This window comes from Corylus avellana, chromosome 6 (assembly GCF_965113065.1).
Source record: "Corylus avellana chromosome 6, dhCorAvel1.hap1.2, whole genome shotgun sequence".
Taxonomy (NCBI): domain Eukaryota; kingdom Viridiplantae; phylum Streptophyta; class Magnoliopsida; order Fagales; family Betulaceae; genus Corylus; species Corylus avellana.
The window spans coordinates 2,302,618-2,315,527 of NC_142495.1; the positions used below are offsets into that span (position 1 = coordinate 2,302,618).

Here is a 12,910-nt window from a genome sequence, read left to right on the forward strand (position 1 = left end):
CATACCGGTATAAAAAATTTAACCGATAAGGATATCGGTATATCAGTTACAGTTAACATCGGTTCGGGGGTTAAGGGCTAGGGAGTATGGCGTAGGAGTTAAGGGATAGGGGGTATGGGGTAGGAGTTAAGGAGTTAAGGGGTAGGGGGTAGGAGTTAAGGGCTAGGGGGCTAGGGGGTAAGGGATAGGGGGCTATGGGGTAGGAGTTAAGGTCTATGGGGTAAGGGATAGGGGCTAGGCGTTCAGGGGATAGAACGATAATCGGTAACCAGTTAATTTGCCCACCCCTAGAAAGACATCGCTTAGCTTGTGTTATGAAACCACATACGCATATATTAATGTGTTAACCGCGGTCAGTTATAAAAAGTTGAAAAGTTATGGCTTTTCATTTGTGCTCTTTGGTTCTCTATAAATAACACTCCCCCTTTGAATTTACTATTAAGTTTTTCATTCCCAAGTTTAGTAGTTCACAAAAGAAATTGTGATAATTCTCCAAAATTGATATTTGTAGAACTCATAGTTTTGTTGTATCCCGAAGGGGATTTGCTAGCAACTTATTAGCAAATTGCAAATATCACCTTAAAGATAACGATTTATTGTGCCTCAAAGCTATCATTTATTTTAAATTTTGTTATTACTTGAATAATATTTTTCTAACAATTTAGTGTTTATTTCTGATTCTTCTTCCTTGTCATATTATTTTATTAACAATAATATTAAGTGACGTGTAAAATAAAGGGGAAAATCCACTTTACTTCATGAAGTTTCAGGAATTTTTTTAATTTGAACCACAAAGTTTAAAAATTGGCAATGTACCCCCCAAATGTTTCAAAAATTTTAAATTTAAACCTTCTGTTACTAATTTCCGTTAAATTGGATGAAATTTTTTTTTTAAAAAAAAGCTTGAAGGTAATTACGTAATTTCATAGATTTCCGAAAATTAGTAACTGAAGGTTTAAATTGAAATTTTTTGAAACATTAGGAGGATATATTGTCAATTTTTAAATTTTAAAATTCAAATTAAAAAATTCTTGAAACTTCCGGGAATAAACTGAAAATTTTCATAAAATAAACATAAAGAAAAGCACTATTTTTGTACGCGGCGTATAAGTCAGTTTAAGTAGCAGGCGGGGCTGAATTTTCCATTGGAAAAACCAAGACTAATATATATTTCTTTTCAAGGTCAAAGATGAAAAAGAAATATTGATTGCGTGCAATACCGTCCGAGAACAGCACACATTTATTGCGTGACAAATGACAATTCGTCAAAAAGAGTAAAGTAAAGTGGTAGGAACTTAGCAAGTATACGCAATGCAATTTCACCTTTTTGGAGTTTTGGGTCATACAGAATGTCAACATTGGGGAGACGATTAAACTGCTACCTAAATACCATTGGAATCATAAAAAAGAGCTGATTATATCTAAACTTGGATCCAAAAGAAAATAGCATTAAGAAATGCTTAATGTTTGTTACTTTACTCCCCTTCTTGACTCACGTCAAATTGATTCGTATTCATTTGTGAGGTTTTCATCTCACATTAAAAAAGTATAAACTAAAAGGGTAGTTAATATACTTAATGACGAGGAAGAAAAATAATAATGCTTGTAGGAACATAGCTTTTAGGAGCTCATAGTAAGAAATCATAATGCCTATAAGTTACATCCACACACTAAATCCCTATAAGTTACATATTACATTGATTGAGTGATTTTATTGTACATAACAAGCCTCATTATATAGAAGCAAAAGAAAAAGAGCTCTTTATATCTTAGTAATGTGGAATAAACTCTCTTATATATAAAACAAGGGGAGATGGTCTCACATATATGAGCAATGTGGGACAACCCACATTGCTCTTCTCTAACACTCACCCTCGAGGACATTATGTGATCGAGTTCAAATGCGAAATGACGTTGTTCGAACGCATCCTCTATTCTTAAATTTCTTAATGTAATTATGAGCTATTTGATCTACATCACTAACTCTTTATGACTCTTAGCAGTTTTTCTTTTGATTTTTCATAAATTTAAAGTACCAAACTATATTATGTTTTCTTACAAAACGTAAGTTTCCTATCTACCCTCACATTTTATACAAAATTCAAATTCAGGCGCAATTAAACGCATTAAAATTTAAAGGAGAGAGAAATATTGTGTTAAAATAATGCATAAAAAAATTTAAGTGCTAGCTAATGCATGGGATGTCAGTATAACAAAACATTTAGGGGGTGTTTAGCAAATAGGATGACCTAAACACTGTAGTTGATGTAGATTGATGTGAAAAAAAGTAAGAATGTTTGGTATAAAAAAAATGAAAAAGTAGTATGGAAAAGTGAAAAAGTTTTGTTTTGTAGTGATTTTTTTATTTGAATAATAATAAAAAGTGAATGATTTGATATTAAAAGTAAAAAAGTTAGAATGTTTTGATGTTGATTTTTTTGGGATATGGTGATGAAGAGTGTTTGGGCCAACCCTATTTCCATTACCAAACAAAGCCTTAAAAGAAAGTTAAAAAGAACACGCTATGATATAAACATAGAAAAAGGAAAAAAGACTAGAGAAAGTGTTGAAAAATACTCTTATTAGGAGAGAATAATTGCGAGTTTACCTGCCTCGAACGAGTCGCACATTTGAAGTTGCAAGGGCAATGACTTAGCCGCACACGTTCGTCACCTTCCTTTAAAAATACATTATTATGAAAGCAAATTGTCAATTTTGTTAGGTCCGTTCGGCGCACCAGTTCGGTACCCTTTTAAGCCGTTTGTTGTAATGGACGGCCCAGATTAACAAAATTGGGGCTGGCAATTTTTATAACATTGCCGGGGATCCTGATCTCCCTTTCTTCGTCCTTTTCGAATTGTCGTTCTCATTTCTCCGTGTCAAAAGCGCGTTTTTCCAATTAAAAAAAGTTCCGCGTAACTCACAAAAAAAGAAAAAAAGAAAAGAAAGAACCGCGTAGGAGTAGGATTCGACGCTCTCCAGTAACCACATGATTTTGTTGTTTAATTTAATGAGTACCATTTATTTCACATCCAAAACAAACCTAAAAATAGCAGTAAATCGAAGAAATAGCTCTTGACTCGCGCATTATTCTTCCAAAAAACCAGCCGAATAGCAGAGAAGTAAGCTGAAGTCTCTCAAGTGATGCACAAAAATTCGGATCCTTCTTCTTCTTCTTCATCATCATTCTCCTCTCCATTTCTGCATAATTTGGAGACAAAAAGATTAGTGTTAGCTTTGTCAGAGCCCACCTAACCGTACCTTTCAATTTCGTAGACGCTTCACTGAAATTTCGTTGCAATTTCCTTTTCTGAAAAGGCAAGGCTATTTGTATATATGAGGCTAAGGTGAGAGCGGAGGAAGAAGGTCGTGGTGATGATGGAGAGCTATTTGAATGATAATTTTGGGGAAGTGAAGCCGAAGCACTCTTCGGAGGAGGTGCTCCAGAGATGGAGGAACCTGTGTAGCGTTGTGAAGAATCCGAAGCGAAGGTTTCGATTTACTGCCAATCTACCCAAGCGCAATGAAGCTGCTGCTATGCGCCGTACCAATCAGGTCTCTCGCTTTTCCTTTTTTCTTTTCTATTTACTTCACAGAAAACATCTATTTTAATTGAAAACCTTAGATAAAAAAAAAAACAAAATCATTCAATCTTCATTCACAAATTGATTCTTGAATTCCAAGACGCCTGCACGAGTGGTATTTTGGATTGTTTGGAAATTATGAATTGTTTTCGGTTGGTTTCATTGTGATGGAAAAATATTTTTCTTACCAACCAAACAATGGAAACCATTTTTTTACAGGAAAATAAGCGATTTTCCCGAAAATGTTTTCCTAAAAAAACCATCTAACGTAGAAACAAATGCAGCCTTAATGATAAATGAATACTTCCAATCTCTACCGCAAATTTGTACCATATAAGTCAAATGAGACCATGATATATATCAGGAACTCTCATGTTGCTGCAGTAAATGAAATAATCCACCTTGCTCCTTACCCACCCCAATCGTTTTCCAGTGGTGTAGATTCTGTATGAAACAAAAATCAGCAAGAAAGATACGGCAACAATGTAATTTCTTGATGAATTTACTGACAAAAATCTGATTAAAGGTAAAGGAAGGAACAAATAGCACTTTAGTGAGTGTAAGATTCTCTGAAATTTCGACAGTTCCTATTTGTGTAACATAAACAATAGTAATAGAAGTAAAAAATGACAAATAACAAATCATGTGATCTGTGGCACCCGTGTCTAGGATCCAAGGATTGTGTTTTAGATTACTATGAATGGGAGGGTGAATTGTATTAGTAGAAAAAACAGAATGTTGAAAATCAAGATCAATGACAGAAGAATAACTTGTCCTCTTTGAAAAAAAATGATCATGATTATGCGTAGGGGTGTTAAATGAGCAAGTCGTTCGCGAGTGATCTTGGGATCGGCTCGTATAAGCTCGGCTCGTGCTCGAACCAATTATTAAATGAGGTGTTTCGTGAACACAAATACTGGCTCGAATATTAAAGGAAGCAAGTTCGGCTCGACTCGGTTAGGCTTATGAGCAGCTCGTATAAGGTTCAAATTGATAGTTGTTCACATAGTTGCTCATATTAATATTAAAAATTAATGATTTTTTTTTCTAATACATATCCTCTTTCTTCGAAACCAAGTGTCTTGTTGTCTTAACTCAAGCTCCATACGTAGCTAGTCAGACTAAGCAAATGTTTATATACAAGTTGGCTTCTTGAGCCGTTTAAGAGTACTTAAAGTTTAAATTTATAATTAAAAAAATAAATTAAATATAAGAGCCAGCTCGCGAGCTGGCTCGGCTTATTATGAGCTCAGGCTCGATTTTCTAGCTTGGCTCGAGCTCGAGTAAAATTTAAATGAGCCGAGTCCAAACAAGGAAAGCTCGCTCAAGCTTGGCTCGTTTACACCCCTTTATGCACACTGCCTACTGTGTTTGCGGAAGTTGGAGACATGACAAAGGGCATTGGTGAATATTGTTTCAGCATGCTCATCAATTGTTGGCATTGATCAGATGTGATTGGCAGTTGTGGAGAGAACTGTTGAGAAGAAGGAGAAAACTCTTCCATATTGGTAACTTCTTGAACATAATTGGCTGAATGTGGAGCTATTTTGTTTCTTGTAAACTTTGGGGTGGGGGTGGGTGTTCTTTCCTGTTAATGTTCTGTTTTGTAGGTTGAATAAACCTATTTCCAAATTGTGGAGTTCTTGTCATGGGTGTAGCAGTCTATGACTGAAAACTATTCGACATGATTTTTCTTGGTCATACCGACTCTTACAACAATCTTCTTTCTGCAACATATTCACAATTTTCAATGTATAACCTTCTACTATGACACGTTTTCTACCAAATTTTACTGCCTTCCATGCTGCCACAACTACAGCTACTGTTGGGTCGATTATAAAAGACTTTGTAGTACACATAGTTGCCAAAATATTTCTCTGAAAATAACCCCACTTTCCCATCTTCTTTTCAATTTTATCTATAGCTACTTCACAATTTATTTTTGCCACCCCAACAAATGGTTTTTGCCATCTTGACCTCTCCTTTAAAAAAAAATAAAAAAAAATAAAATTATCCTCCATATTATTCCCCCCCAGCTCTGTGTAGTTTTTAGAACTCCTTCACTAAATCTTTAGCTTTAGAAGATTATGGGAATTCCAAGTACTCCTCCAAACGTAAGACGACCTGTAGCTCAGTTTTGCCTCCAAAAAATTCCACTGCTGATAGTGTCCTTAAAAATTCTGGCCACCAGTGTGTCATGATTGTGAAGCAATCTCCACCCTTGTTTCGCCATTAACGCTATCGATCTTCCTTATCCGTTCTGTATCAAGTTTATTGCGATGGAATTTTTAGTCATGGATGCCTTAATCAATCAAAATAAAAAGAGAGAGAATCGTGTAGCTGATTGACTTAGCATTGCATTTCATATGAACTGTGTCCTAATTTAAGGGAGCACATTAGCAAGTAATCCAGTTTCTTCGGCAAGCAGCTAGGAAAGCATTTATTCCCAAGCGATAGGGCTTGGAATTCAGATTGATGCCTTAGTCTACTCCGAGATAGAAAGATACCAATAATGGAAAAAGATATGCTCTTGAACTCTCGACTCACTAAGATGATTTTGGCCTCTTTTCTCAATTCACATACTTTGCACCTCTCCCTTCAGTTGTATTTTACCCTTTTCTTTTCCAGTTACTTGTGGTTATTCTTAGATCTTGTTGTCAATGATTGCATTACCAAATACAACATTATACTAAGATTGCGATAATAACTTGGTTTAAAGTTGGGAGACTAACTACTTTTCTATCTTGAATGTTGTAGGAGAAATTAAGGATTGCTGTTTTGGTTTCCAAAGCTGCATTTCAATTTATCCAAGGTAAGTTTCTTTAATATTTTTATAAATTTAGAGTATATTACATCAAAAGATTCTCCATTCTCAGTATTGTTATGTCTACAGGTGTGCAACCTAGTGACTACACTGTACCTGAGGAAGTTAAAGCTGCAGGTTTTCAGATTTGTGGTGATGAACTGGGATCTATTGTTGAAGGTCATGAAAAAAAGAAGCTGGAACTTTATGGTGGAGTAGCTGGTATTGCAGAAAAGCTCTCCACATCAATCAACGATGGGCTCAGTACTGATGTTGATTTATTGAATCGCAGAAAAGAGATATATGGAATCAATAAATTTACTGAGAGCGTAGGACGGAGTTTTTGGGTATTTGTTTGGGAAGCCCTTCAGGACATGACTCTTATGATCCTTGGAGTTTGTTCTTTTGTTTCTTTGATCGTTGGCATTATTATGGAAGGATGGCCAAAAGGGGCCCATGATGGTCTTGGAATCGTTGCAAGCATCTTGTTGGTTGTCTTTGTCACAGCAATAAGTGATTATCGTCAATCTTTACAGTTCAAGGATTTGGACAAGGAGAAAAAGAAGATTGCTATCCAGGTTACAAGAAATGGATACAGGCAGAAAATGTCGATATATGATTTACTTCCTGGTGATATTGTACATCTTGCTATTGGGGACCAAGTCCCTGCCGATGGACTTTTTGTTTCAGGATTTTCTGTGTTAATTGATGAATCAAGTTTGACTGGGGAGAGCGAGCCAGTAGTGGCGAGTGCTGAAAATCCTTTTCTTCTCTCTGGAACTAAGGTTCAAGATGGTTCATGCAAGATGTTGGTTACCACTGTTGGGATGAGGACCCAATGGGGTAAACTGATGGCAACTCTTAGTGAAGGTGGAGATGATGAAACCCCACTGCAGGTAAAATTGAATGGAGTGGCAACTATTATAGGTAAGATAGGTCTTTTCTTTGCTGTTGTGACCTTTGCAGTTTTGGTGCAAGGATTGCTGAACCGTAAATGGCAAGAGGGAACTCACTGGAGCTGGTCAGGAGATGATGCATTGGAGATGTTGGAATTTTTTGCCGTTTCAGTTACAATTGTTGTTGTGGCTGTTCCAGAGGGGCTGCCATTGGCTGTAACATTGAGCCTTGCCTTTGCCATGAAGAAGATGATGAATGATAAAGCACTTGTGCGCCATTTGGCGGCTTGTGAGACTATGGGATCAGCCACGAGTATTTGTAGTGACAAAACTGGGACTCTAACAACCAACCACATGACTGTTGTAAAATCATGCATTTGCATGAACGTCAAGGAAGTGAGCAAACCCAATGACGCTTCTAGCTTGTGCTCTGAACTGCCAGATTCGGCTGTGAAACTTCTGCTACAATCAATATTTAATAATACTGGGGGAGAAGTTGTTGTTAACAAAGATGGCAAATTTGAGATACTGGGAACACCCACTGATACTGCTTTATTGGAGTTTGGCTTGTCACTTGGTGGGGATTTTCAGGTTGAGCGGCAAGCATCTAAACTTGTTAAAGTTGAGCCATTCAACTCTGTAAAGAAACGGATGGGGGTAGTGTTGGAGCTTCCTGAAGGAGGTTTACGAGCCCATTGTAAAGGTGCTTCAGAGATAGTTTTGGCTGCCTGTGACAAGGTGATCAATGCCAATGGCGAGATTGTTCCCCTTGATGAAGCATCCATTAACCATCTTCAAGTTACAATTGATCAATTTGCTAGTGAAGCTCTTCGAACTCTGTGTCTTGCTTTTATGGAACTGGAAATTGGGTTCTCTGCAAAGAATCCTATCCCCGTTTCTGGGTATACTTGCATAGGAGTGGTGGGAATTAAAGATCCAGTACGTCCTGGTGTAAAGGAATCTGTTGCAGTTTGCCGTTCAGCTGGAATTACTGTAAGAATGGTTACAGGAGACAATATTAATACTGCGAAGGCTATAGCTAGGGAATGTGGAATTCTAACAGATGATGGTATAGCAATTGAAGGTCCAGTATTCCGAGAGAAGAGTCCGGAAGAAATGTCTGAACTAATTCCTAAACTTCAGGTGATTTTTCAGTTGTATTTATAGAATACCACTTATTCTAAAAGCTTACGGTTATAGGAAATGATGAATTTAATAATTTAATTAGTACTTTAAGACTCCCCTTAATGAGTAGGTTAGAACTCCCCTCAACAAATGATGCCCAACACGTGGAATATTTAAAGCTATAGAGCTAAAGTTTGAACTCATGACTTCTGCTCTAATATCATATTAAATTACCACTTATCCTAAAACTTAAGCTAATAGAAAATTGTGAATTTAATCATCTAATCAATTTTAACATTGAGTATAGTTTTCTCTAATTAGTGACACAAAAGTTTCACTTTTTCTATAGGTTATGGCTCGATCTTCACCACTAGACAAGCATACTTTGGTGAAGCACTTGCGTACTTCACTTGGTGAGGTTGTTGCTGTGACCGGTGATGGAACAAATGATGCCCCGGCACTTCATGAAGCAGATATTGGACTAGCAATGGGCATTGCTGGAACTGAGGTGAGGATACTATAGTGCTTTCAAAGTGCAGCATTTATCGCACCACCATCTGAAAAGATAGTCATGCATGGCTGCTGGAAATAAAAAAGATACATTATTATGTTATTTTTAACTAGGTTCCATTTTTATTTGAAACATCTGGATTTTATTTTCTTATTATGTTTCTTATGTAATATTGACAATGAGGAAGATAGGCTAAATCTGAAGAAAGTGGTTCATTGGTACAGTGGGAATGCCAAAATGGCTAGACATAATATATATACATTATAACCTCCTCTTAGATGGAAATGTGTCCCTCAATCAAGGAAAATGACTAAAAAGGTTTAGCGTAGCTGATGCTAAAGAGTCGGAGCATAAATCATTGATTTGTTTACATTTCTTTATATAATGGAGTGGTGGGTCTATTCTCATTGCTTGAAGAATTTTTTAGTTCCTTTTTATTTTGGCCTAGGATTTTTTTTTTTTTTTTTTAAATTATAATAACAACCGTGCGGCAATTTCAACTAATCTTTACTAAATTCAGGTGGCTAAAGAGAGTGCTGATGTCATAATACTGGATGATAATTTCTCAACAATTGTGACAGTGGCCAAATGGGGACGTTCAGTTTACATAAATATACAAAAATTCGTACAGTTTCAGCTGACAGTTAACGTGGTTGCATTAATTGTCAACTTCTCTTCTGCTTGCCTGACAGGTTAGAAATCTGCATACTAGATCTTGTATTCTTGTTTCATTTTTAGCTTGTTCCTTCCTTTGTGTCAAAGGAACCATTTTCCCAAGTCTGCTTATGCCTTTGCATCAAATCATGCTTCAGGGAATGCTCCCCTCACAGCTGTTCAGCTATTGTGGGTCAACATGATCATGGATACACTGGGAGCACTTGCACTTGCGACTGAGCCTCCAAATAATGATTTAATGAAGCGTTCCCCTGTAGGAAGGAAAGGGAACTTCATCAGTAATGTCATGTGGAGAAATATCTTAGGGCAATCTGTCTATCAATTTGTCGTAATATGGTTGCTTCAGACAAGAGGGAAAGCAGTATTTCGTCTTGAAGGCCCGGATTCTGATCTGATCCTAAACACCCTTATTTTCAACACATTTGTCTTTTGCCAGGTAACTTTTCTGAACGACCTACAAGCACTGCTTGTTGAACACTATGTTTGAAGTGGTAGAATGTGATGTTTTTTGAGTGGTAGACGATGACAAGCAGGTTTAGTTTTTAATTCTTGGATGTTGTTTGCTGATGCCAATGTATGTCGGGGTAGACTTTCCTTGAACAAAAATTATCCCCTATTTGTTGTGAAGGACCAAGGGTGCAGATACCATACTAATAATAAAAAATTACATGAAAGTAGGGATGGATCAGGATCCTTGTCAATTTTTAGAGTATTGATACAATTCCTTAAATCTCAACCATTATGTTCGAAATAAATGGCTGAGATTTTGCCATATCAGCATATACCACTTTTCCCATCCTACATTTACTACCTTATTATTAACCATATTTTAACATGTTAAAAGTGATAGATGTTGATGTAACGAAATCCTAACCATTTATTTCGAAAACAATGGTTGAGATTTAAAGATTGTCACAGTACAATACCCTAGGAGTCATAGAGGATCTTGACATGATCAAGTATATTTAAAATTTGCAACTTCAAGTAAGAAGAACTAATATATTTCTTTCAATTATTTATGTATGCCTTCCTTCGTATCAATTAAAAGGGAAAGAAAAGGATGGTTGTCTTTTGCAGCTCAAAAGGGTTCACACCAAAAGTGTGTTCCCTTTCTTGTGATAGCAATTGGAGTCACGTAGGATATCATATAATTGCTAAACTAGATATGGTTTTGAAGAATTTATCATTGCTACTCCCCTTTTCCATTGTCAAATGGCCTTATGGACTTAACCCCAAGGGTTGGCTCGAGTGGTAAGTCACTTGGTCCCAGTGCCTCATGAAATATCAGGTTTAAAGTTTGATCCCCTTGAGTGCAAACAATTCATTGGGACCATGTCCATTGACGAAAGTCTGAATTTTACCCGACCCATGTGGAGATGGTGTTTTGCACGGTGTTCCACGGATCCGGATACCCCGATTATTAAAAAAAAAGGCCTTATGGACTTGGTAGCCCTGACACGACATTATAAAGTATATGTTACTGGAACACCTGTTGGATGTATCATTTAGACCATTGCATCCTCGGGCTTGCCGGTTCCCGTCTATGATCACAAAATAATATTGATGAATTAATTCAAGGTTATAACCATCTTTTCAGCAGAGTTACTTCAAACAACTCAGCAGTTTGTTTCTACTCTCGATAAGGAATTGTTGCAATTTTTGTCTTAAAACACGTGGCTTTTGTCTGAATGAAATACAGCAATTTGTTGGAGTCACAAAGATAGTTTACATGGAGTAATTTCAGTTTCTTAGTTAACTATACTTCAATTTCTAACCCTACTTGATTCTACAGGTTTTTAATGAGGTAAGCTCACGCGAAATGGAGGAAATCAACGTTTTCAAAGGCATTCTGGATAATTATGTTTTTGTGGTCGTCCTCAGTGCAACTGCTTTCTTCCAAATCATAATCGTAGAGTTCCTGGGAACATTTGCAAACACATCACCTCTCACTTTGTCACAATGGTTCGTTAGTGTAGTCGTTGGATTTTTGGGCATGCCAATTGCTGCTGGCTTAAAGATGATCCCTGTATAAGCCACATGGGTCAAAGCCTACGTCATCAAATTTGTCGGCAGAAGTCTTCTCAGGTACATGCCACTGGCTGGTGTGAAAAACTCATGTGAAGAATAGCATTACTCTGTAGATATTTTGGTATGACCGTTTTATTTTCAGCTTTTATTTCTCTTATTAGCCAAGGACATATTTACTAAGTCATTGTAATAGCTCGAATTCCTTGATTTACTTTGGTTGTAAAGGCAAATAATGTTAGTTATTTTATCCCAGATATTTAAGTTTCAGAGTGAAGCCACCATGCAAATGGGTTGATGTGGACGTCGGCACAGGAGCATGGTGGAATGTTATGTTATGATCCAGGTGGAGACCAATAGTCTCCCTTGGTAATAAGATTAAGATTAAGAGAAATAGTTAAATAAGGGATAATTATCTTTTAAATAAGGTTAATTATCTTATCTTGATAGGATTTGCTAGGAGGATTTTAATATTATCTTATTTTATAATGTAAGTCTATAAGTCTATAAGTCTACGTATAGACTCAGTTGAGATCAATAAAATATGCTGTAAAGTTGTAATCATTAAGTTTTTTGTTGTGAGATCCAAGTTTTCTCTTAAAAAGCTACTCCAAATAAAAATGTTACGCTCTTGAAATTCAAGCACCTAACATCTTCCATCATAAAATCATAAAATCCTTGTGTCATAAATGTGATACATTCAAATAGGTTCAAACAACTTCTTTCCACTCGTAATTTTTGCCTAAACCCTAAACTCATTCTTCATGCAATCTCGAAAATTCTTTGGCCATTTGGGGATGTTTCCGGCTGGGGAAAGAGCCAAATTTTTTTATTGAAAGGGACCAAATCATAAATGATAAATATATTAAAATAAGAGGTCAAAGCATTTTAGACTCTCTCTCAAACAACCACCACAACCATAAAGGTTAACCCACCTCCACCATGGAACTCGAGAACCATAGCTGTAGTCAGTTGAGGGAGGATAGAAAGAAATTGAGGGGCGAGAAGAGAGAGAAACTAGAAAAAATTGAAATAAATGTTAAGGATGTTTTGGATTGAAAATGAGGCATAACTCCAGTTTTAATGTCAAAAAATTAGAAACTCGAGTCCTAAAATCCAAATGATAATGTTCCCTAAAAAAATCAAGTACTCCATCAACGAAAATTCAAGAATAGTTCAAACAATATGCAGTAAAGGAAACTATTGAAACCTAACTATTTATCCCCAATCATCCCATCTCCCCATTACAGGAGATCTCTAATTTTTCACTGGAAGCAAGCTATTCAATCCA

At 36.4% G+C, this 12,910-nt stretch overlaps 1 protein-coding gene across 1 annotated transcript; it reads left to right on the forward strand.

Annotated features, from left to right (window-relative positions):
* Positions 1-2,966: 2,966 nt before the first annotated feature.
* Positions 2,967-11,889, forward strand: ACA2 (calcium ATPase 2). Its single transcript, XM_059599896.2, has 7 exons — positions 2,967-3,555; positions 6,342-6,396; positions 6,478-8,426; positions 8,758-8,916; positions 9,440-9,611; positions 9,732-10,030; positions 11,387-11,889. Exons 1-7 carry the CDS (start codon positions 3,376-3,378, stop codon positions 11,624-11,626), a joined length of 3,054 nt encoding a protein of 1,017 aa, XP_059455879.2. The 5' UTR covers positions 2,967-3,375; the 3' UTR covers positions 11,627-11,889.
* Positions 11,890-12,910: the final 1,021 nt, after the last annotated feature.